Source organism: Cuculus canorus, chromosome 1, assembly GCF_017976375.1.
Source record: "Cuculus canorus isolate bCucCan1 chromosome 1, bCucCan1.pri, whole genome shotgun sequence".
Classification (NCBI taxonomy): Eukaryota; Metazoa; Chordata; class Aves; order Cuculiformes; family Cuculidae; genus Cuculus; species Cuculus canorus.
In genome coordinates, this window is record NC_071401.1 from 193,903,819 (window position 1) to 193,930,520 (window position 26,702).

The 26,702-nt window shown below is 38.4% G+C and overlaps 1 protein-coding gene across 7 annotated transcripts in view; it reads left to right on the forward strand.

Annotated features, from left to right (window-relative positions):
- SRPK2 (SRSF protein kinase 2) overlaps positions 1-26,702 on the forward strand; it is a 147,269-nt gene that overhangs the window by 79,332 nt on the left and 41,235 nt on the right. For 6 of the 7 annotated variants that reach the window (XM_054056401.1, XM_054056402.1, XM_054056400.1 and 3 more), the window contains 4 exons: positions 15,395-15,546; positions 23,336-23,444; positions 23,941-24,028; positions 24,270-24,357. In XM_054056401.1, coding sequence (XP_053912376.1) covers positions 15,395-15,546; positions 23,336-23,444; positions 23,941-24,028; positions 24,270-24,357 — 437 coding nt within the window. The other variant, XM_054056403.1, reaches the window with a different exon arrangement.

Sequence of the window (26,702 nt, forward strand, 5' to 3'; positions counted from 1 at the left end):
ATGTAAAATGATATTTTAAAAGGAAATGTCATTTCCTTTTAGGTCTACTGATGAATCTACTTCTATTCAAAGATGTAATAACTCATACGATAATCACACTCTCATTAGAAAATAATTAGGCAGTTCTGTGGAGTCACTGTTATACAAGCCAGTCATAGACCTGGGAAGTTAAAAACAAGACAATCAAAATCAGTTTTGTTTTCCAGAAGATGCAAATAAATTTATTTTTGTTATATTATCTGGTGAAAGTGTGTGTGTTTCTTTTCCTTTTTATCTTGGTGGTTCTTGGTCAAAAAATTACATCGTGCCTAGTTCCCTCTATTCATACCAGCATTTTGGATGTCAAAACAACAAATGAGATTCAACCTGGATAAATGTTAGTGATACACATTGAAAAATATTCATAAGTTTTCAAGTAAAATGATGGCTTCTGGGGTGATAATCATTATTTAGGGAACTGCCAGTGAAATATGTGTTTCATAAAAGCATCAGCTTTCTGTTCAACAGTGATTAAAAAAAAGCAAATGCATGATTAGGAACACAGAAGGAACAATATGGTAGAAAATGTCATTAAGCCAAAATGTAAGCCTGTCGTGCGTCACCTATGGAATGTTGCATAGAAGCACAGCAGAGTTTGGAGATCAGTGAAGGGAATGATCTTGAATTAGGGAGCAACTCTACTGTCAAGAAAGACAGAGTTGAGTAGGACTCTTTAAGGCTGACTAACAGATTGCAGAGGGGCATGCAGTAGAAGTCTATTAAATTGTGTGCCAGGGAGAGGGTGGCTGCAGAATGGCTGTTCACAGGTGCTTTCAGTACGAGAATCAAAGGATGCCAGTCAAAGCTAGGAGGTGGCAGATACAGAACAGACACAAGAAGATGATCCTTTTGAAAAGGTGTCAATGTGGTCTAGAATTTTATGCCATAGTATGTGGATGGTTACAGTTTCCATGTGATCAAGGGGGAACTGGATTGATTTGTGGAATGAATATCAGGTGGGAGTTACTGGTGGCCTCTGAGCTGCTGTTGGAGACCAGAAGGCTGCTTGGCTGAAGAAGGAGACGTGTGTGCTTTCCTTGCTCTTATGCTTTTCCTTGGACATCTGTACGTGGCTGCTTTTCTAAATATAGGTTACTGACCTGTATGTATCTTTAATCTGCCTTAGAAGAGCCCTTCTAGTATCATTGCACTCAAGTTTTTTGGTCTGCTCCTTTTCCATGGGGTTTCTGTCTCAAGAAAGACAATGTATTCTAGTTAATACTTATAACTTGAAACATTTTATTTGGAAGAAAGTCTTTGTGAGTGAGAAAGAGGGTAAGACTTGACTCTTGTAATAGACTTTGGATACTGTCATATGGCATAGGGGAGAACTACAGGTACTTGCAGTAAACAGTAAGTTTCAGATCATGCAGATCAGGGAGTCAAATCTGGTTTTGAGACTCTTTCTCAGGCTGTCTACGTGTAGAGAGCGTGTTTATCTCCCACACTCACATTTCTAGTGAGATAAAAGTACTTAAGACCAGTAGTTCTTTTCAAGTAATTTTAGCTTTGTAAGAGTGTTCTGAGAAAGTCTTAACAGAGGTGAGGGAAACTACATATCATTTTTTTCCTCTTTGTTTAAGAGTCTCTGCAGCATTTACCAACCATTTAAATAGACTCATAAAGTATTTTCCGTTTTGTCCTTTTACAGTGAACTGTCTAATAAAGTTCTTTTGGTGTTGAAAACATTTTTGGGTCATGGTTGTTTGATCTTTAGATGTTTGAATGTGTCTTCTGATCTTAGGCTTGGTGTTGAAAGCTGGGCATTGGCACTGCCCAGATAGGTGGTGGAATCTCCATCCTTGGAGATATTCAAGAGAAGACATCTAGACACAGTCCTGGGCAACTGGCTCTGGGTGGCCTTGCTGGACCAGCAAAGGGGTTGGATCTGACAACCTCCAGAGGTCCCTTCCAACCTCAATCCTTTTGTGATTCAGTGAAGGCTGACTATGGGCATACACAGCTTGTATTCAGGGAGAAAAAAAACCCAAACTCACCATAAAGCCCACCAGACTTGCAAGGCGGTATTTTTACTGTGATGATTTTACAGGGTATTTGTTTGTGGGAGGCCAGGGGAGAGGGTTAGAAGACAACAGACATGGCATCCTAGTGAAAGAATGGGAGTACTGAACTTTAGGTTGGCTTTCCTTTGTTTCAAAATCTGTTGTTGAAAGGCCTTTGTAGTCTTATATCATGGCTTTCTGAGAATAAGACAAAGGGGTTGTCTCACTCTTAAAGGAATAAGTTAGATTGTTTTTTTCACAGTACATCAAGAACACATGATTTTATTTACTTATGAAGTAGAGAGCTTGTCTATCTTTTTGATTGAAAACAACAGGGAGAAAAGAATATATTGAATTCCACATGTTTGTGTTTGCTGTGCTGTGATCTTGAGTCTAGTGATATAAATATTCTTAGAGTGTCTGATGGAAACAATCTGAGAATTCTTTAAGCCACTTCATCCAGTCTCTAGGTCTCCAATGAAATCATAAACCTTGTATATATGTTCTCTGCCCCATATTATATAAATATTACTTAAGCTCTTTTCCTGCTTACATGGAACCTATATTGGCAGTAGAAATCGGGGCCAGTTTCCATGGCAACGTGGTGGCACTGGGAGAAAGCCTGGTGCTCTGCTGTGGTTGGTATTTTTATGCAACGGAAGAGATACAGACCTACATTTTTAGATAGGAAATTTATTTCAAGGCACAAAAACATTTAACATTCTTTATAAATCTGTTGAACAAATGTATCTGTGTAACAATGAAAATTGAAACCTATTGTTTGCTGTTTGTGATAGAAAATTAATGTACGTTTTTATGTAACATTACAGAATGGCACTGTTAAATATATACACGATTATTATTGCTATATTTGCATGGAAGTAGCAAGGAGTCTTCTGTACTGAGGACAAAGGAAGTTTTGTACTGGGATGAAGCGGGGACAAAATAGACTGAGTTTTGGCTTAGTCTCCTGGCCTTTTCAGTCTTATTTTCACCATCTGAACTCTTAAAAAATAATTTTCACAAAGGTCTTTTAGGACTTTCGGAAAAATCTTTTTTTAAGGTAATCCTATTTTTTTGGTTTTATTTAGCTTTTCTGAGCTTTCAAAAGATAATCCTTGCTTGTTTGTTCTTCCAGCCCTCTGTTATCTGTCAGTGGTACTTAGTATACCTTTTCAGTTTTTTGCAGCATCATAGAGATGGGGAGAGCTCTGATACCAACTCCCGTATTTTCATTTTAACTCGCTCTGTCACGTGAGTGGTGAGGAAGCCAGGCCTCCCATGCCTCTTACTTCTCACAGACTGCTCAGTAGTTCTGCACAATTGCTCCTCCTTGTATGTTTTCGATTGCATTTGGGTATTAGATGTCACTGCTCTTTGTTCAAGAAATAGTTGTAGCTGATACACAGATATCTAAGGGAAAGTCAGACAAAATTGGAAGAATTATGGACATTATTTTACCATCCATCTTCCATGTGCTTGTGAAGGTAGCGGGTAAGGGTAAGCTGTGATAGGTTGTGTGTGGTGAAGAAGGTGAAGATTGTGTTTAAGATAAATAAAAAATGCTGTTTCTTACCATACTTCCCTAGAAGTTATATTTCTGGGGAACTAAAGCTACACTGGTGAGATCTTAAGGTAGTTATTGTTCTTTGTTATTCATGAAAGAGTTAGGAGTGATCAAGACATGATGAGGTATCGGGGAGCTTTCTAGAAATAATTTCTTTTGAGTGTCGTGAGTCACTAACGGAAGGGGTATCTAGAGCCTACAGTTTCTCTTTTGTCTTCACTGGGACTAAGCTTTGCTCATCTCTTTGCATTACTCTGTGCCTCCTACACTGCAAAGTACTTGCTCCACTTTGGCGAAGTGAGATTTTCTTAGAAGTCAGAACCTTCTGAGAAGATGATGCTAACTGGAAGCAGTATTCTTTGTAAGTGTGAAGGGCTCAGTGAATCGTCATCAGTGCACCATCCCTGGAAACACTCAGAGTCAGGTTGGATGGGGCTCTGAGCAACCTGATCTAGTTGAAGATGTCCCTGCTCTCTGCAGGTGGGTTGGACTAGATGATCTTCATGGTCCATTCCAATCCCAACCATTCTGTGATCTTTCTTTCCTAACCCCAGCACTTTACGGTTAGTATGTATCTGGTGAGGCCTAGCAGAAATTCATCAAGTGTCTAAAGGGAACTAATAAATCCTAACTGGGACTCTAGAAATCCAAGTAGATCACATGTTCACAGAGGGATATTAGCCTTTTCCCTGTGTCTGGCACCTGCACCATCAATCAGGATTAAGCTCAAAGGCTTGGCTGTGTTGTGATGTGGATGATTTAAAGATGTGTCACTTTTAGTGAGAATATCTCTATCCCGTGCTGGAATCAGCATGTGTGTCAGCTAGTTATCTTTTCAGAGGTTTAGTGAATCGAAGCTCTAAGTGATGGCCTGTGTGCACCATCACACTGGCTGCATTTATACATCTTCATTCAGGAACAGAACAACTTTGCCTTCAGTAGCTATAGGTACATAAGATGCGATGGCCCAGTGTGCTTTCAGTGTGTTTCAGTGCCACCTCTTGAAACACAGTGGTTCAACTGTGTGTTTCCTTCAGCTCTGTTGTATTGCTGTTGCTGAGAGCTTACATAGCTTCTCGAAGAGTTCTCTGAGGCTTGTCAGATGACTGAGCCTATGCCAGAGTAGACTTCGGCTGGCTTTGGCACCGACTCAGTCTAGTGAATGTCAAGGCAATAAATTGCAAACATATATACCGTGTCTTAGTTTTAGCACCCATCAGATCAGAAGGCACCACCATTAACACCTTAACGTTTCCATTTTCAGCATCAGTAAACTTACAATGTTCCTTGGACCTCAGTTTGTACTTGTGATTTGTCCTTTACTGTCATTAAGACCTCAGGATTAGTGTTTCTGTTATTTACTGTGTCATGCCAATTGTCCTGGATATTTGGCTTTTGAAACCTGGAATTGGAAAGCTCTTCAGTTGTGCAAATAGTTCTAAGTGGTGATCAGGTGCAGACACTGTTGTCCTCCCCTGAGAAGTCCTGAGATAGGGTTGCTCATGGAAAAGGAAGTTCCTTCTAGGAGGTTATTGCCTCTGGTTCATAGTTGCTGTCCACTTCCTATTGTCAACTAGGTACAGAATTTGCCTTTACGAGATGAGCTTCCTTTCTGGAGGTTCACAGTTCACTGACCTGGTGTGGGAAGCTGAAGCCACAGCATTCTGGTATCAAGAGAGGATTTGGAAACATCTTACTCTAGGAGACAGGTGCATCCTTACAGTTGCATCTTCTCTACAGGGGAGAACATTCATCTGTGATACCACGACAGCTGGCATTCCTTGACTGCTTTTCCACCATGGATGAGAATAGGAATATTCCAATAAGTGAGTCATCCAGCATCCATGCTGTGAGGTAAAGCATGCCAAGCTGGGATGAGTCAGATGGTCTGATAACCCCTGTTCTCAGACTTGCTGACACAAAACAGATTCTGAAAACCTCATCAGGAATTGTCATGGTATTTGGTATCTAAAACTGTCTTATCCAAGGCAGTTGAACCAGCTGGGCAGGACTCTAAAATACTGAGGTGACTTCCCTGACTCTTCTGAGGCAGCTGCTGCTTGTTGAAGATCCATTCAAACGGAGGGACCCTCACTTGCAAGCTTCAGACAAAACGGATGGGTCCAAAACAGGCGCTACAACACAGAAAACACATGGTTACTTAGAATAGGGGATTAAAAGGCATTTCCCTGGGAATATTGAAAGGGCAACATGGTGCATCGAGGAGTCTTATAGGGGTGAAGAATAGCAACCTCTGCAGTGAGGGGAGTGTGGCAGGAGAGAAAGCTGAATGCAGGGCTTTTGGAAAAGTATGTTGTGAAATTTGCATAAAATAAATGAAAGATACCATGTTTTGTAAGGTGTTTGGGCAAGAAATATGTAAATTTTACTTTTAAAGGTATGCAAAGAAAAATGAAAAAAATATTCAGAGATTTAGCCACTTTAAAAAAAAGATGCTTTTTTTCTTAGGGAACTGAAGTTACTGTTGTCTTCCACATCAATTTATCAAACAATTATCCAAATAAAAAGTGTGACCGTGTGTGTGAATAGTAGTAATTGCCACCACCTCTATGAAGGCAAGAATGACAAAATAAAAGTCATGAATTGCCTGGTGTATTACCTGAGAAGAAGATGAAGGTGACCTCATCAAGTCAGTCTTACAGTGTGAATGTCCTCATATTGGAGATGAAAAGCTAGTCTCTTCTGGACTGCAGTTCAGACCTGAAGAGTGACCATGTTCTTGATTCCTTCTGTTTTCGCCTCTATGAAACTATACCTCCAAAAAGTGTCTCCCAAATGCAGGAAAGCTCAGTGAAGCCAGAACCTAGATCTAAGCAGACCAACAAGGATGTGCCATGTTTGTGATTACTGGCAGCTCTGTTCCTGGTCCTAGCTTAGCCATGGTCAGTGTCCAGATTTCAAAATTGTGTTCTTGTTTATGATAATACTAGATACAGAGGAGTAGATGCTAAAATTTTGTTCACCTCCAGGTATAGGTGCAGTTCCCAAAGCTTTTGAGGCCATTTTAAAATGTGTCATATTTAAAAGCAGCTGCTCATTATTTATCTGTGTGTGGGTGTAGAATGAGTTTTTCTGAAAAATGTGTGCCTTTTGATTTCTGTTGGACTTTGCAGTCTCTTTGCTTCTGTTATGTGTTTCTGTTTTGAAAATGGATTCTTGAATTAGCGTGTGCAAGCTCTATATAGAGAGAAACTCAAAGCAGGCATTTCATATTTTAATTATGGCCACATACATCCAAAATGGAAGAATTTAGTAATTTTTTAATAGTGGCAAAATGTTTTTGTATGATAGGAATATTTTTTCACCTTATGTCTAATACTTAAAGTAAAAAGTTTTCAAGTTGCTCTCGTTTGGCATATTTTTATTATTTACTGCAGTGCGAATGCAGGTACTTTGATAAAATATTAGCAGAACTGTGAAAAGATTTGTTGAAGCCCTGGTGGAGTTATGTGGAGGAGATGTTACTGGCATTTGGAAGTCTGGGTGAAGGGTTGTGTGTTTTTAGAAGGATTGAGAACAGTCTTTCATGTTGACAGTCTGTCAGTGAAAAGGAGTTACAGTTATTAATGTAAAGAATTCCTGCAGAACGGACTGTGGCACAAGTCATCTGAACTTTCACCTGAAGAGTTCTAGCTTCTTGCAGGCAGAATTAGTGCCAGCAGAATTCCAGCTATGGCATTCAGAATTTATCATTGCAATGATGCTTTGTATTTGCTGCAGTCGGGGAGGTTGCTCTAATTGCTGACTGAGTCATGCAACCATATTCCTTCAGACTCTTGTTTTTTTTTTTCCCACTGTCAGCCATCTCCCCCCTATGTGTGTTCCATCCAACATCCTTGTCTGCTTTTCTCATTGCCTTGTAGAACTGAGTTCCCAGACATCGTCCAGAGCGTGATGCATTTGCGCTAATGGGATGAATAGGTCTTCCAAACATTAATGAAGCATGGAGATGAAAAATGCTGTTTTGCACTGAGGTGATCACGTGAGGTCAAGGTTGGATTTTAGCAGGGTGCCTTTGAGGAAGGGGAAAAAGCAAGAGGTGTTCGTAGCTGACTGCATTTGATATATATAAGTGGAATATATACTTCTTTTAGTGTGTGTATGTTTGTATTAACTCTGGGGAAGAAATTGGCTTGTACTGGCAAACAAAGACTAAGTACCATGTTTCATAATTTAGGTATGAATTTACATTTGAATCCATCTCTAACTTAAAAGAGTTGTTGACTTAAACTTGCTGTTTGATGCCAAATTAAGTTAAATCTGCTAACTCTTCCAGGGCAGACAGTGCTCTTGGAGAGCAGAGGGTGTTTCTTCCCCTTCCCTTTCAAAACTTGTAAATTTGTTGCTAGTGGCAACTGTAAGATACTGAAGCAACAGCAGCATGTTTTCTGATTATATCTTATTAATAGGAAGACTAGAAACACTATAATTTAACATGCCAAAGAGAAAGTCAGAAATTAAATATTGCAACGCAGCATGCCAAAAAGAAGGTCAGAAATTAATTTCCATTTATACACTTGTGAGTCATTCTTTTAAAAGGAATCCATCACACGGCTTACCCATAGTAAGAGGGAAAAAGAAGCCAAATCAAATAGTGGTTACTTCTGTTACCATGTGCCAGTGTTTCCTGTCAGATCTCTTAACCAGTCAGAAGTAGAGGTGCATACACAGGGAGATGGAGGAAGGAGCCGTACAGCGTGAGGATTCTTGTTGCAAAAGGATTTGGAGAAAGCAAATCTTCGTATGTAGCTTAGGATACTGGCTTGTTTTCTCACTAGGTTTTTATCATTGCATCTGAGCAATGTTACTTATCTAACTTACTTCAGGTGAAGGTTTCATTTTGGTATCTGTTAGGATGTGTATATAAGAAGCTCTGTATTCTCCATTAGTCAGTACATATTCCATAGAGTTATGACAGCTGTGTTTGCTCTCCTCTTTGGCTTTTAGGAATTTGTGCATTTTGTTTTTATATCTTTTTCAGCCTTTACAACTTGACCCATATTTCCAGTCACCAGTAAAGTGCAAGCTGCTGAGCATATATTGGTTTGAGAATAAATTTTCATTTGGAATTAATTTTCAGACCTTGAAGCCCATTACTTCTGGGAACTTGGTGTAACTCTGTCAGAGAAGGCCTGAAAGAGCCACCTTCTGTGATGTCTACAAATCTGCCACACCTTACAGCTTCACATTGCATGTGATTCAATGTAATGGAAGGCAGCTGCTGGTTCCCCTCAGCTCTGCCTTTGGTGATGTGCTATCCCTGCTCGCCTTACCTCTGATGTGGCTGCAGAGTGAGGGAGCCCAGTTGATGGGTTCATCATCCATCATGGCATGTTGTAATAGCAACATCCAGCACTGAGGCAAGGGAGAAGCTCTGTGGTGAGGAGTGGAGAACAAGAGGGACCTCTCTTTGGACTAGCACTCTGTGCTTTGCTGGGGTGACAGCATAATCAAATTGCACTACTGGCTCCTTGAAATGGGATTTATTTATAATACCTATTGTTTTGAATGGAAGAAAGTAGAGTTCTTTGGCATTTTACTCTGACTTCGAGTACACTTTGAACCCCAAGGTCGCCTCCAAAAGGTATGAAATGTCAAATGACAAGGTCATTCTCTCTCTTGCTATTTGTTTGAGGTTATGGAAGCTACCATGTCTCAGCTTGCTCTGTTGCAGGAAAGACTTCCACTGGTGCTGCGCTTGATGTTTGGCCACGTGATGGTATCTCTTGAAGGAATGTTAGCAGTCCCAAGAGGAATGATAATTTTGTTTAATAATGGCCAGAGGCTGAGTCTGTTTTGTTCACGTGACGTGCCAGCAGTCTCTCTTTTTATGCATATATTTTCTTAGAATTAGGAATTACAGTATAGTTCTGCACTAGTATAGGAATACAGATGTGTTCATGTGAAGCAAAGTTGTTTCTGGAAGGTCCCTTAACAATTTATTGGAGTTATTTAAAAACATGTCTCAATTATTGTTATAACAATTTTAAAATCTTACTTGAAATATGCAACTTTGTTTTGTTCCTTGAGCAAGAACTTCAGGATCATTTTGATCTTTCTTGTGCTTTTATTGTGGGTTACGTGTGTGTGTATTTATTTAGAAAGCCTTCATTTAAGGCTGCCTCTGGTTCAAAGCGTTCCCTTTTAGAAGACACCTGTCTAATTAAACTAGATCTTCATCTGGGAAAAAGAACAGGCAAGAGTTCAACTTGTAAAGCAGACACCATTTGGACAAAGGAAAAAGAGAGACAGATAACTGAATCCTTAGCAATTAATAACAGCTGGCAGAAACTTGTGTATAGAGATTTCAGACTTTAAGCTCTACAGCACCTGAAAGCCTCACCCAGGAGCAGGAAAGATTTTGTCTTGTGGAGCTGGAGGGAAGCGTAGCTGGAGCTCGTTCCAGATGGACCCACACCCACTCATAGATTCCTTAAAACTCACGTCTTGGCATTAGGAGGCTTCAAGCGCATTGCTTCTGATCTTTACCCTCCCTGTGCCTCTTCGGTTTGAAATTCCCCAAAGAGTCTCTGTGGACGCGTCAGGTAGTCTATAACATTGTTAGAGTACAGTTTCTTCCAGGTTTAATTGTGTTAAAAAATACGAAAGAGACATTTAACTTTTCTTTAATTGTGTTTTCTGTTATTAAAAAGTTTCTCTGGATGCGTTAATCTGAATGTATCAAGGAGAATTTTGTTTTCTCCTCTGTCTGAGATAGTTCTTAGCTTAACCCCACCAATTTCCACCTGCCTCCCAATTTTTTTTTCATTTGATTCAGTCTGTTTTCCTTTTGAGACAATGCTTTCCTAAAGCTAGGACAATCAGGTGCAGATTTTAGCTACATTCAAGGTTAAGTTCTGTTTGCCTAAAAGTAGCCTTTAAGCTAATAAATTCAGTAGTTCACCTTGTCTGCAGTACAGAGTTCATGAAAAACAACTCCTCCTGTTATACACCTGTTCCCCATGGAGAACATCAGTATGTTTTCTTCAGGTGATCTTGTTGTAGAGTAGCTTTGCCTGCAGTGCATTCTTATCTATTACTCGATAATAACTGTAAAAACACTTTTTGCGTATGATGGTTTTGGATGAAGAGGCCCTGTTTTGGTTTTAGTAACGGAAGTGATTTATTTGTTGAGGAAAAAGAAGGAATGTCTGAAGATGAAGTGGCTACATGAGGTCAGACCCAGGTTGCACCTGTGTTCCCTCTGGCCAGGAGCAGTTGCCTGGAGAAGAGCACAGGGCTGGACCCCAGTGTGACGAATACTCTCCAAAATCCTACAGTCTCATGCTGATGGGCTTTGTGAGGAAAGGCAGTTTCATGTTAGCGATCAGCTGATTTTTTTCTTCCAGCCATGAGTTTTTCTGAGCTCTGTTTGAATTTAAGTAGAAAGATGGTTTTCGTTTTTAACATCATGTTGCATGATTAATTGTTTTTCGTAAGATTTTTTTATTGGCTTGGCTCAGTTTGTGTGGGGAGAGGCAGCGAACAGTCATTTCCTATTTGTTTTCTCTTTGCCTCTAAGATTTTATACATCTCCACCACTGGTTTTCCTGGCTGAAGACTTCTGGTGTGTTTGGATGTTTCCCATATGTAAGGCATTTCATTTTTCTTATCACCCTCGCTGCTCTTGTTTTACCTTTTCCAGAACAGAAGGATAGCAAACGACACAACATCAACAACAGAAAAAAATGAACAGCGCTTCTTTGATTTCTCATTGTATAGTGTTCCCAGCATTTTCAGGTTTTAATGTTACAGAAATTGCTTTTACTGTTGCCTGTTCCCCAGCTGGAACATGGAGCAACATGTCCGTGATGGAAAAGAGTAAAATTAAGTTGTCAGTAATTTTATGTTTCTTAAAGCAGCAGTTGATTTTCTGTGAGGCTCCATGCAGTGTCTTGGCATATTATGCTTCATGTTCACTGTAGTGGAGATATGCTTCAGCTTTTGTTTTGTCTTTTACAAAGCATTCCTTCTAAGAGTGGATTAAAAATAGGATTTAATTAAATTTTGATTGGTCTTTGCTGTAAATTTATTTTTGTCTTTTTAAAGACTAATTAAAAGATAAAATAAAACATCCTGGCTCATGTTTGTTAACTGTTCATCATGCTTCTTTCAGTACAATTATGAGGTTTGTCCTTGTAGACTGTGGAGATGGTCACTTCTCTGTATACCTACTGACACAATATTGTGAGTCTAGAAATTATGTGTCATCTTCTCCTTTTAATTAAGTGTTTGGGCTTGCATGATGATGATTAACCTACTCATGCTGGACCGCAGAGTCCCATGTGATTACCTGAGAATAAAGTAAAATATATGCATGTCTCTGCATGTGTATGTTATCTAATGAATGTCTTTACATACAGCGTTTTAGGAAGTAGGGAGAGTAATAACTTGAAATAATGCAGCTGCGGAATTGGTTGTTACGTTATTACAGTTTTTGACAGCTGTATTTCGGAAAAGGAAGTGGAAGCTAGCAAACATCTTTATTACTGACAGCTTTCTTAATGGCTGGATTTTTAATGCCGACGATGTTTTAAAGTCCACTGTGAAGGAAAAATAATTCACATTTTAACAAACTCTGTACTGGAAGAGGTAAATCTAGGCTGAGCAGAATATATATTTATGCCATACATCGCAGAGAAATATATTATTGGGACATTCATCATAGCTTATCTTTGCAGTTCAATAAAAAGGCTACTAAGAAATAGCAAAGCTGAAGTTCTGCCATCAACTGATGTTCTTCCGAACACCGTGAAGTGTATTGGCAGGAGAGCAAGCTTTGGTGATGCCAGGATGAGTTATTCCACTTGTAGGCAGAATCTAAAGCAGCCAAATCAAGTGTTGAAGACTTGATCTTCACGCATACCTCAGACATGTAAAAGTGAACAAAACCCAAAGAACAGTGCTAAGAATACCTTGCTAAGAATATTAAACTGAAGCAAGAAGTGGCAGAATATGCCAGTAGTGCAGAATTAGCCGTCTGACTGGTGTAACTCAGCGGCATTTCTTTCCTTCAACCTTTTCATGCGCTAATATTTGATTGCTTCAAAAGTTACAAGCCAAGCTGAAAGGACAAATCAAAGGTTTTCCTCAGTTTAAGTCAGTGTTTTGTTTTTCACAGATAAAATCATAGATATCTATCATTCCTTCCTGACATCTGCAAGGACAATAAGAAAACACTCCTGAATACCAAATACAACTAGGATGGGAGACAGGAAAAAATAACCGTTTTCAAAACAAAATCAAGTATAGTAGTTTGAAGAATACTCAAGCAGCTCTGTTTTCTTAATCTGTTTCCCTGGGAATAAATTAAAATACTTGCTTTTTTGAAATCTTGGGTAGTACGCTTCCTCCCTCTCTTGGAGGACGTTCTTGATGTTTATTTCAAAATGAGTGACAAGATGTATGAATCGCAATTCCAGAAATGCCTGTAATTCTCTTTAAAGTATTATCTTCATCATGTGAAGAAACAGAACAAGTAGTTGTTATTTTAAAAGACAAAATCAGCACAACTTAAATGGCCTTTCATGACCCCTGTACTGCATTGCCCTGATTGACCCTTGGTTTTGCTTTATTTGTACTATCGTGTGTGACTGAAATAATTATATGGAAACTTCTGGTCAGAACAAAGTGCAATGATAATAGTGTCCAAAATAAGGAGTCCATGCAATGATGGATGTGCCTGTGTTACCGGGCATGTTGCATTGATGAAGTACAGGCTGTTTGACTATCTTTTTATTGTTATTTATCCTTTTATTTTTCTTGATCATCACTAGCATTATTAATTTTAAACTGTTTATAGCTCGTGATCTGTGTATTCAAAATGGTCTTGTGCCCAGCATGAGGTTTCAAGGTTTGTAATGTAGGTCCTTATACTATGATTTGTTTGATTAAAACTTTCTGCCAACGTCTGACTGGGCATAGCACCCTCAGCTTGCCAACACCGTGGAACCAGGCTATAGGAGAGCCATTCGTCACCGTGCAGTCAGATGAACCAGTCAGGGAGTGTGCTGTACCTTCAGCTTGCTCTATCAGTTTACTTTCCTCACAAGGTACAATAGACCACTCTGTTGGGAACAAAAAGAGGAAAGGTAAAGGCAAAAAAGCGTCATTTATTTAAGTAGGAGAACATGGAAACATAATTATTGTTTATCCTACAAATGGATCCCATCGCTTTTCTGTTCTGTCCTAAGTGTTCTGTGGTTAAAAATTACATAAATGAATTTGAGTAGATTTCTCAACGTAACTTTAATCATTAATAAATTTGTTCTGAATATTCTTTTTAATATCTGACTGTTTACCAGATGATCAGAAGAATGTTACTGTCTGAAAGGGGTAGCAGGCAGATAAATTTGGTATTCATGCAGCTTCCAGTGCTATCCTTTAAAGCAAAAGCAGGATAGCAGCTGCTGTGCAGGCGGTGCATGTTGCCAGTGGAATTTATTTCTGACCAACTCTGTTCTCTTCAATTCCAAATGCTCTGTCTGTCTGGAACAATTGCAGTGTGTCAAATGAAATAGTGGTTGTGGGAATTATAAGGGAAAGGACTACAGGAGCGGGATAAACAGAAATACAGGTTTTACTAATGATCAAGGAAGTGTTTGAATCTAAATTTTAGAAGGTGAAGAATTAGCAAATTACAGGGATTTTATATTGTGTAAATGACAAAATACTGTTGGTATGGTGTTTTTCTGATGGCTTAGATTTGAAATAGATATAAATGCAAATCATAGCAGCTTTTGGTAGCACAAATACCTTAAGTTACTTTGCAAATGTATTTTGCAGTATAAGGTTTGGCAAGATTATTTGTATGAAGTATGAATACAAAAAATATCAGCATCAGCCTGTTTGGAGAAGGCTTTCTTAATTATTTCATCAACAGGTATGCACCAGTCCTGGATTTCAGTTTTTCTGTGTATTGAAAATACTCAGAATTTAGAAACAGGAGTAGTTGGTGGGTGTTTAGAAATACCATGTACAGCCTTTCTCAGAATAGGATATAAAACAGATTCCATTTTTTCATTGTTTTTTCTTCTCTTTTTTTCCTGAACTGGAGATGCAAGACAGGAAAACAACTCTTGATTGGCAATGTTGGGTTTTGGTGATTTGGGGTTTTTTTTGGTATTGTTTTTTTTCTCCCCTCAGGTTATATCAAAGCATGGTGTGTGTGTTCTGGGAATGCAATATGGGCTACATAGGAAGATTAATTTTTCTCTCTTACTTCCTGATAGCTGTTTTCAGTATTTTGTATACTGGTACAGTTTTCCATAGTCTTGACAGAAGCTACAGATGAGAAATGTGTTACATAGTCTCCTTTGGGTCAGCCTTTCTAGAAGATCATTTCTTGCTGTGTACTAACAAGACATTTCTTCCTTCAGCTGACAGGCTGGAGCTTTTAAATAACTTGATGTTCTCTGAAAAACACTTTTTCTCAATCATGCTCAACAAGATAGGTCTAACATCTCATTTACTCGTCAGGAATTCCAAAAGCTTGTCTGTGTTTGATTATGTACTTTATATATATCTTTTACAAGCTGTTCCAGGGAGGAAGTCCAAATTGACTTGAGACCTGCTTTTGGTCTAGTTGGGTACATCTCTGTCCTTATCTCCCTGGAGTCCCACAGGTGACAGGAAGGGTGAGAGAGAGAGCATAAGTGAGACATTTCTCTGGTATTTCCCTAGGTGTTTTTTCCTCCATTCTGAAGGACTGGGTAACCCCTACGAGCAGGCTTTTCACTAAGTGTGTTCTCTCTTTCCTTTTCAGGCCAGAGCCTCAACAGAAAGCTCCCTCTGCACCTCCACCTCCACCCCCGCCCCCACCTCCGCCCCTGCCGGAACCCACCCCGCCAGAGCCAGAGGAGGAGATTTTAGGGTCTGATGATGAGGAGCAAGAGGATCCCGCAGATTACTGTAAAGGTGTGTGCCATTCAGCTACATTGATAAGAGTAAACATTGTTACGCCCGTTTTAACTCTGGTTCTTGGGAGGTTTTTAGAGACCTGCTCTTTAATTATAGAATTTATTTATGCAAGAACTATGAACAACCTCTCATTTCAGGTCCAGGTGGACAAGTGTCTTGAGCTTTGCTTTTTCACTTAGCTATAGCTTATTTACACATTTTGCAATAAATATATAAATATTGCATCCCTGTGTTATTCCTGATGTCCTAATTACAAGACCAGAGAAGAATCTTCTCTAGGTTGATGTTAGTTGTAAGTGAAACAGAAACTCCCAAACCAAACGCCAAACCAACAGCTTCTCTGACACTCCAGAAGGTTTAAATAGTTCTCGATGCCTTTAACAACATCAGCTACATTTAGTTTTTAATTTATATCTACTTTCCCCCTCCTTCTCTCACCTGCACCAGCCTGACATGCTACATTTCTTTTTCACATGTTGTCTTTCACAGCCCTCAGCATTGTCTGAGGCTCTATATGTCTTCAGTTTAGCTCTTGATTTCCTGAATTTTTGTAGCTACTTATATTCATTTTAAAAAAAAAATCTTGTTAAATGCTTACTAAGCTTGTGTCTTCAGTACAATAGTGTTAATAACTAAGTTTGTTGTCACTGCTAAAGTTCCAGGTCTGTTCCCATTAAGGTAAAATATACACTGTACGTACATGAAACATCATAAACAGTAGCCTTATCTACTTTAGATTATCTGTTGTAGTAGATTTCAAGGATATGAATTTACTTTAAGAAACATCAAAGTTTTATCACTTCAGATTAATGTTTTTGAACAGCCAAAAAGCACTGCATGCCCACTCACAGTACCTGCTATTCTGTCTTACTCATATCAAGAAACACTTTCTGTGGCAAACACGATGTTGTTTTCATCATCAGAATCATAGAGTCATTTAGATTGGAAGAGACCTTTAAGATCATTGGGCCCAACCATAGAAGTTTCTGTGTAAGCCTGGAGATGTGCTATTTTAAGAATCCCTTCTCCCAACCTGGAACAAGTTGTTTTGTATTTTCAGATTTAACAGTTCACAGTGAGTTTTTCATTTTAGATTTATAAGTTTTATTAATATGTGAGATTTCAGACATTTAAGTGGCTTATGGATACCAGTACTGAAATACAAACAGTAAACTCAAACTAAATATTGAAGTCTGCAGGGAAAAGAAAAACTTCTTGCTAAAGCATGTTTTTGGGTTTTTTTAAAGGTATTTCTGTTACTACACCTTTGTTCCATAAGGTAACTGTTGGTATCTGTATTATCTTCCATCAGTGAGTAAGGATTTGTTATTTAAACATCTGTTTACTTATAAACATCTGTATTTCCTTGAAATTAAGTGTCTCCAGGCCTCCACTTAATTCTTCGCTGAAGTTAGGGCTACATTAAATTTCAAACAATACACTGTTGTCTATTTCAGTAACTCTTGCAAAATGTCACCATCTGGAGAAGCTAGATCACAAAACAAACCTATAAATAGTCTTTTACTGCTTGCTTATAAGTTACCTGTTCAACCTGTGTTTGTGACTGTAGCAGGTCAGTAGTTTGATCTGTAAGCTTTTAAAGTGAACTACATGTTACCCTAAGAATACTTGCATGTTTTCTGAAAAATTAAAAGGGAACTTAGGTATGCTTAAAGGTTCTGAAACTCTGAATTAATAGCAGCGTATCAAAGATTGTTCAAGCTTTGGTTCATTTGGATGTCAAAATCATTGTTTGTTTATGTGAGAACAGTGCTTTTATTGCTCCAATAGATGTTTTTTTACCTGTTTTCTGACCGTAATTTCCTGAAAGACTGATCAGTAGGTTTCCTTCCTTTTAGTCTGCTGTGGTTGAACTGAAGGAAGGTTACCAGGTTGTGTAAGAATCTGAATCAAACAGCCAGATTGGGTTGATCTGGGGCCGTATAGACATTCTGTTTGTTTATTTTATATTCTGTATGGGAATTAATAAAGTTATTTGATAAAGAGTTCCAGGGATGACTTTTAGATACATTATTTCAATTTTTTTTGAGAGAGATTTTATTAGTTTGGATATGTTTTTCTATTTTGAGTAACCTTACCTGTATTTACAGAGTGAGAAATAAATATCTGGAAATTATCACTTACTGCTGGAGTGTCTCTGCTCTTGCTAATTTTATATCCAAGATGGGAATCGCCCAGGATTTTTGAGTAAGGCAGAAAGCATACTTCATCTGTTTTCAACCCTGATCTGAAATTTCATAGGAGGGCAATTTTCCTGAGGGAGTAATTAACTAATTTTTGTAATGAATGCAACATTTTGTCTGTTAACTGTATTTCCCATTGCCAGGGTATTTTTTTACTAGTTTTATTTTGTACTTTGTATTTTTAAGCACATATTCCTATGTGCTCGGCTCACATCTTCATCATATTACATGATGTTTAGTAAATCATACTAGTATTTTTAATCAAGAAATTGGGTTAGTTTGAATTAGCACCTGATGTGAATAAACAACTAAGAGCTATTGGTATAAAGTTGAGTGACTCTTTCTTGGGGACTTCCTCCAGCGCCTGTTTAAATCTGTGAAATTACTTCTGTTGATGTCACTGAATTAACATTAAATGCTTCTCAAATCTTTATTTGTTTAAGGAATAGAAATACCAGAAGTCAAATTATGTCATTTTTCAAGGGTTACCCAGACAATGAAGCTATGTTTTCTTCTTTTCTGAAAAGCCTTGAAACACTTTGAGATTTTTTTTCAAGAGCCTGTCATGTCATGGATTTAATTGGGATTCTTTGCTTTTCTGATCATCATCTTTGCACCCTGGAGATGTCTCCCATTCATCCGCTTCACAAAGGGAATAGTTCCCTATACAAACATAGGACTAGCCAGCTACAATTACCAATACATTCAGGAGACATTTAGGAATAATGATCTGATTTTTCTGACTCTCTTTCTTGAGTGCATGTAGCTAGCTCGCTGTGAGAGAGACATTTTTCTCTGTGCTGCAGTGAATAGCATAGCAGGGTTTTTTTCTGTTACGTTATCAGCAATGGCACTTGTGCATTGAGCACTTTCAAATATGAATGTTGTTTTTCCAAAAGCATGTTATTTTTATCAACCTGCTAATTTTACACAATGCTTTCTTGTTACTGCTGTTTAGAAATAACTTCCTATATCATGAAGAACTTAAATAATTACGTTCATGGTAGGATATCACCAGTTTTTAAAATGTGTTCAGCTAAGTATGTTGTTATCTGGTTGTCCACAACCTGTAAATGAGTATGTTGCTGACATGAATTAGCAATTATTAACCTTTACAGGAATTAATTATTTCCAAAACTGCAGTAGAAAGTATCTTGTGAAGTATATATACTGAGGTATCCTACCGCTGTTGATATCGGTAATATATGCTGGTGTATACACAACCGCCTGTGAATGCCCCATCCCTTGAGGTGTTCAGGGCCGGGTTAGATGGGGCTTTGGGCAGCCTGATCTAGTGGGATGTTCCTGCCCATGGCAGGGGGGTTGGAACTACATGATCTTTAAGGTCTCTTCCAACCCAAACTATTCTATGATTCTATGTATTGCCATTATCAGTTATGACAGTGCTGTAGGGACCAAAATAACAGGGTTTTTATATGTGTTGGGGGTGTTGGTTGATGAGAAGTTCAACATGACCTGGCAGTGTGTGCTTTCAGCCCAGAAAGCCAACTGTATCCTGGGCCGCATCAAAAGAAGCGTGACGAACAGGACGAGGGAGGCGATTCTGCCTCACTGCTCTCAGGAGACCTCACCTGGAGTACTGCATCCCAGCTGTGGAGTCCCCACCATAAGCAGGACATTGACCTGTTGGGAGTTAATCCAGAGGAGGCCTACAAAGATGATCAATGGGGCTGTAGCACCTCCTATATGAGGACAGGCTGAGAGAGTTGGGGTTGTTCAGCCTGGAGAAGAGGAGCCTCTGGGAGAACTTATAGCAACCTTCCAGTACCTGAAAGGGCTACAAAAAAGCTGGGGAGGGATTTTTTACAAGGGCATGTAGTGATAGGACTAGGGGCAATGACTTTAAACTGAAAGAGAGGGGATTTTGATGAGATATTGGGAAGAATTCTTTTCCTGTGAGAGTGGAGAGGCACTGAAACAGTTTGCCCAGAGAAGCTGTGGGTGCCCCATGCCTGGAGAGTTCAAGGCCAGGCTGGTTGAGGTTTTGAGCAACCTGATCCAGTGGAAGGTGTCCCTACCCATGGCAGAGGCATTGCAACTGGATAAACTTTTAAGCTTCCTTCCAATCTGGACAATTTCATGAATCTGTGATACTGTGATATAATGTTGCTCTTCGATATGTAGGTTTCACTAAAATAGCTTTACAACCCACACTTTATTAACTTGACATCGGTGTCTTTGATTTCCTCTGTAGTGTGTTGTCTCTTCTGTCTGTGATAGGAAGAAACTGTCCCAAGTTTTTGATTGTTTTTGACCCTTTGAAGCACAACTATGTCTGCAGAGGGGGAGGCCTAAGAGGCACTTGTTTACCTAAACTATTTCTAGAAACATACGTTTACCTGTATTACAGTTCTTCATTGCTGAGTGTTAAGCTGCTAACATGTCAAAAACCCCAAATACATTGTATAGTAAAAAAATTAATTACTTCTGGACATTGTTTTACATAGTTGAAGGCCCACATACACCCTTCTGGCAGTGCAAAAGGCTGCATGAATTGCATTTTCATATATATCTGCCGCTATGTAACTGTTAAGGAATGTTTTAATGGGGCTAGATATTCAGGAAAATTGTAAAACAACGTAGAAATTTTTGTATTGATTAATTTTAAAATCTCTGTTGTATATCATAGATATTAAAACTAGGTGTTAAATATTTTTCATATTTTCTAGTTCTATCTGTTTGCAAAAGGAACAATGATTATACAGAGAATAATGTTTCATACTTCTCACTGTTTTTGTGCAATGATATGTGGAAGACAAAACTTAGATCAGGAGAAATGATACTGTGATAGTGAGTTCTGTGGAAGTGTTTTATGTAATTCTTGCTGTCAGGTCAGCTGTCTTGATTTGTTTCACAAATGCAAATCTTTTCATGGAAAGGTAGAATTGCTGCATGTTCTCTTAACCTTCCACTTGCATCTATCACTTCATCATCCTGGATAGAGTTTTATGGATGGAGTTTACCGAGGGGTAATAATTCTTTTTAGTTTCAAACCAGTCAGTAGCTGTCTTAAAATATGATTATATTTATTCAGTTATTTAAATATTTTCATCGACTGTTACTTCAAGGATGTTCAAATTAGGCAAAATTTAGTTTTGTTTTTAATGTTGTATCAGTATGGTTTTGTATATGTGAGGTTATTCAGCCAAATCTCTGTAATAATGAAATTGCACTAGACATGGGCTTCATATGTGGCTGATATGGCTTCTTTTTGCAAATGGACTAGAGAGCATAATAGTCAACGCTTATTCTCTCAGTAAATCCATGTGTCTCGTTCCCCCTTCCTTGAGTGCAAATCTGGTCAGGTATTCCAGAAGTGATCTGTTTTTTAATTTGAAAAGTAAGGCGTTTCCACTTGGCAGTGTTGCATGTTCTTACTGAGGCTGACACAGTTCAGTGGTGGAAGTGAAGGTATGTTTTTGGGTTGCCAGGTGAGTTGTCCTGGCAGCTTTGCATGAACATTTTCTTCCCTATAATGGAGAGAAGGGGAGTCCTGGGACTCAATCCTCCACTAGGTCTATATGTCTCAGTCCTGCTGTAATGCCTTGTACTGCTCCTGACCTAGTGCCTTCTTTTTCTTTTGCTTTTTTTTAAGTGAAAATCTTGATGTCTCTGTACCTAATGATTTGTGAAGTGAAATATTGCGTGTGATAGTAAGCATACAATTCTCGTGGGTTAGAAGTGTAAAGGTTGTTGTCATACTTGAGTTTTCATAGATCTGTGCAAAATTTTCATGGAAAAGGTGAAACTTCCATACCGTACTGCCAGGCTAGGGGAGCTGGAACTGCGCTCTGTGTGTCTGTCTGGCCTACCTATGCACATCAGACTCATTTCTTGCAGTGGTGTAAACTGGCACACAGGTGGGCAGGGAGGTGTGAGAAGTCAGTGCTGTGCAGCCAAGACTTACACTGCCCATCTGAAATTGTTTGTTGCTACCCCTTGGTTCAGACTGATCCCTGCCAGGATGAACGCTTGTGAGCGCTGCTTCCCTGGTGCCCTGGCCCAAGCTGTTGAAGTCTCTGCCAGTGATATTATATGCGGGAGCCTGGGCAGCTGCAGCCATGCGGGAAAGGTCAGCTTTTGATTGAGGCTGTGAGCAAACCAGTGAGTGTCTGCTGAGGTTGAAGTTACGCCCTCACGTACAAATATTGAAGCTGTGTATATTTTGAAGTTTTGATTTAGACATAACAGCAACCAAAGCAATACCTTTTTTTAAGCTTTTTCAGGTCTGTTGACTATGTAATTTTTATAGTTCTACTGTAGATTTGTGTTAAATTTATTAGTCTGCTCTGGAAGCATTTGAGAAGAGTTCACAAACTCTTGAACTTCTGTTAAGGCAAAAGATGTTATTAACAAGGAAAGGATGTAACTATATCCAGATTTGATTTATTTGTTCCACAGTTAAAAAGATGAGAGGTTCCTGTTTTAAATCCAAGGAATCAAGTAGAAGCTCACATTGTTTTCTCAGCTTGGCACCAGTCCTGACAAGATTTTCAGGGGATTTCAAAACAAATACAGCAACTTGAAGAAAGTAGTCTGAGGTTTTCCTAATTTTAAGTGGAATGCTCCATAACCAAGGATCTTGCCAAAGGACAGTTGAGTTTGATGCGAAGCACCGGGAAGAACCAAAGTGGTGATTCCTTGACAGCTGCTCCAACTGTGCTGCTGCTGGTGTCCTAGAGGGTTGCACGGGGTGGCTTTATTATTTGTTAGCAGTTTAGGCAAAATTGATGTTATTGTTGACGTGTTAAGGTCTGAGTAATAATCTTGTGCAATCACTTGTCTTCTCTGGTTTGACTGGGAAGAAGAATGCCTCTTAAAGTACTAAAGAAACAAAAAGCTTCATTACAGCACCTCACACTGCCTGGAAATAGGGAGTTCCAGCCTGCTCTGTCCTTGTGACCTTTCTGCCTAATGGGACTTTTGAGGACCGGTGTAGTGGTGTAAGTTAGGACTGCAGACTTCAGTAATTAAAAAGTAGTTCAGACAACATCTGTAGCTGCCTGCACTCTCTTCTTTCTCTTTGTAAGAACCTTAGACATGAGAAAAATGTATTGCTGCTCTGGATCAGGAACCAAGCAGAAGAGCATCGATGATGTCTACAATGTTCTTCACATTTTCTCAGGAAGTAGTTTATTGCTGCCTTTATTAGCAGAACGCAAATTGAAATTAAAATGGTATCTGTTGAGATTCTGCAGTCATTGAAAATATGTGGACTGAAGTAGCTTGAAAAATGATAAAGAAATTTAGATCTTTTCTGTACTCTCTGTGAAGTGGAAGATGAGCCTGGGGAAATTAAGAACAGATGGTAATATTGCCACAAATAAAAGCCATACGAGAGAAGGGTGAATAAACTCTGCAGTAGTTACAGGACATGAGTATTTTTCCTCCAGGCAAAGTAAGGCAGAATTTTTAACATGAGAGTAAAATTTCTTCTTATTTCCCTTTTAGTACAGGACAATTTGAGGATGAAAAATTATGCTACAAGAATTACTTGAAGACCTGGAAATTATTGTTTGTTTTCTGAATATTCTTTTTCTACTTGTTTTTTTTCATTTAAGGAGGCTATCATCCAGTGAAAATAGGTGATCTTTTCAATGGCCGGTACCACGTTATTAGAAAGTTAGGATGGGGACACTTCTCTACAGTGTGGCTGTGCTGGGATATGCAGTAAGAAAACTATTTTCATTCACTTTTTTCTTAATATATTTGCAGTAACTTTTGTTTTACATGCATGATAAAGCTATGTAAATGTTTGTTGTCTTTTTATGCATAAAGATGTTTGCAGTTTTATTTTGCTCTTGGTTAATACTGTAGAAATAAGTGTATTTTCTTTGACAAATTAGCTTTGCTTATTGAATTTGCATGTGGTCTTGAACACATGAGCATAAGCTAATGTTTTTATTTCTGTTTTATTTTTAATGAAAAAATATAATTATACCTTGATTAAGTGGTAAAACGTGTAACCAAGTAAGTGTTTTAAAGATATTAGTACCAAGGAAACAAAATATTCAATAAATCAGACTGTTAAGAGTATTGTTAAAAGGTTGTGTAATTTCAGTGTTTTATTCTAGAATGTATTAGGTGATGAAATAGTCTAGTTAAAGTTTCTTAGCCTTCAGCGTATGTCAGAGCATGTGTTGAAAATGTTTTTGTTCTTTTCAAGAGGGAAAAGGTTTGTTGCAATGAAAGTTGTAAAAAGTGCCCAGCATTATACAGAGACAGCCTTGGATGAAATAAAGTTGCTCAAATGTGTAAGTATCACTCATGCAATACAGTGCTCAATACGAATAATAATAGTAATAATTTTAAAAATGTAGGGGAATATTGTTTTTAAACTTTTTTTAGATTTTTTTTCCCTGAATGCCTGGCTTATTGTGAATTACCATGATTTCTGGAGCTCCAAGATGTTGTTTAACTTCATGTGGAAATCTAACATTATTATTTTGAAGTGATTCTTCTCTTGAAATATCACTTTTCACATTCTTGGTTTAGGTTCGTGAAAGTGACCCTAATGATCCCAACAAGGATATGGTTGTACAGCTAATTGATGACTTCAAAATTTCTGGAATGAATGGAATTCATATCCTTTTGAAAACATGGCATCTTCATTAAAAATACCTGCTGAAATAAGTAAGCATTTAATTCTGACTTTTTTTCTAGATAGTTGTATTTTAAATCTGTAATCTAGAAACACCAAAACATACGTAGGTGCAAAGAGTTACGCCAGTGTGTAAAGTACTCACCAGAGTGAAAGTAGCTTAGCTTTTCTAACCACAACGCAAAATACAAAACAGTCCTGTGAATCCTGTCATGGTCTGCTAGAACTAGAGATAGTTTACTTGAAAACTGAACTTTAACTGAAAAGATAGCAGAGGCTTACAGGAAACATGCTTTGCTCTAGACTGGTAAAGAAAAAGGAAATGTCAGTGTTGTGAAAAAGCTGGGGTTTTTTTCCTTCTGGGAAGTGTGAGGGCATGGAGATTCTTCTCTTGTTCATCAGTCTCATTTGACCAGTTGTTAACTTCTTTCTTGGCAAAGTTTAAAGCTTTACCTTTGAATACTTCCTTTAAAAAAAAGTCAAAGAAAGGAGTAAGTAAAATTGTAAAATCATAGAATGGTTTGGGTTGGAAGGGACCTTAAAGATCATCTGGTTCCAACCCCCTGCCATGGGCAGGGACAGGAAGGTGGAACTGAGTATTGTTAACAGGGAAAATTTTGAGTCTATGAATGTATTTGATTTTAGAATTGAGCTAAAGTGAGTTATCCTTGCTAATTAGTTTAGATATATTAGCACATTATTGTATTACTGTGCTTTCGTTTACTGTTACAGCTGGTATTTATGTATATGCTTGTTGTGTCTTGGAGCCCTAATAGCAGACCTTGTCGTTCATGGTGTTGTGGTACCAGACAGAGGCAGTTTCTGCTCTGGAGAGCTTAGCACTGAGTTCATTTTGGTGATACACCTTCAGTCTTCAGCAGATCAGGTTAAGGTGATCTTCACCAACTCTCGTCCTGCTAGAAAACGTCCTTTCAGGGAGAAGTGTGCAAGCAGTTCTCATCCCATCCAGCTGTCTCTGGGCATTACTTATTAAAGCTTTGAGGTTTGTGATGAGTGAGAGTAAGTGTGTGGGGACAAGTATTCTCGGTTACAGTGTTGGGTCTTAACTGCCTTCCCTTTGTCCCAATTTCATTTGTTTTCGAGTTGCTTCTGTGGTCAGCTAGCATGGTAGAAAGCTGCTTAAATATAAGTGATGTTAGTATAGTCTGCTTTTTTTCATAGGTTTTATCACCAAATTAAAATGAAGCATACAGTTGCCAGTAGTCATTTCAACTTGAATGTAAATGATGGGATCAAGGAAATTGCTTAATATGGTGAGACAGAGAACCCTGGTTAGGGTTTCTTGTTGCTGCTGTTGTGCCATGAAAAATAAGTTTTAATTTATGAGCTGAGATTATTAAGTAGTGTTTGATAAATATCTCTATTTCTAACTGTGTTCAGGAAGAATAATGCGACTAAAGCACTTCATTTCTTCAGCTGACAGCTGTTCAATTGAAGAGTAATTGAAGGTATTTTTAGAAATCAGAAATTTTTACTTGCTGTTGTCATTCTGAAACATTAATATGAAATAGAGTAAGAAAATGTATTCATAACTATGCATAGAAATAATTATCTGCTTAACAGAGCAGTCTCCCGATAACGTTCTTAAGTTATTGTTAATTTTTACATTTATGTATACATCTGTATTAAGGTGAGAGTCATTTTTAAGTGTGAAGAGTAGATTTTGTTAGTGATAACATTTTGAAAGGATATCCAACTTCATCTTTTTGAAATGCAGCACTTTAGTTGACAAAGCCTAAAGAGACTGTGTGCTAGTGAAAAATAATGGTTCAGATAGCTTTGTGTTAGCAGATTAAATGTGGACAGCTGATAATCATTTTTCTGTTTCAGTTTTACCTTCATGCTTAAAACTCTGACAGTGCAGCAATTGTTTTATGTGGAAGGCAGATGCTCTTGCCTTTCTGATAAGTAAATTTTTCAGAAAGATGCAGTTGACAGGATGGGCTGATACTGGGCACAGATTTAAATTGCAGGCGAAGGTGTTGAGGTCCTAGGCGTCAGTGGAAGTATGGTTTCAAGTGTCTTATGCTTTGAGTTTTCTTGTGAGCAGTTGGTGCATCCTGAGTTGCATTGCTTATTTGAGCAGCAATTGGTTGCATTGCTTATTTGATCAACTCCTTTTTAGCTTCCAGGGAAAATCTCTAGTGCAGGTTCTTTTGGGAGGGAGCAGGTAACTGATTTTAAGATTTTGCTGCTATTTGTTTCCATTTAAAAAAATGCCTAATTAGTGCTCCAGTAGTGTTATTGAGTTGAACAGGTTGAGGGAAATGCAGTAATTTGAGAATTTTTCCGTGCTCTGCTGTTTC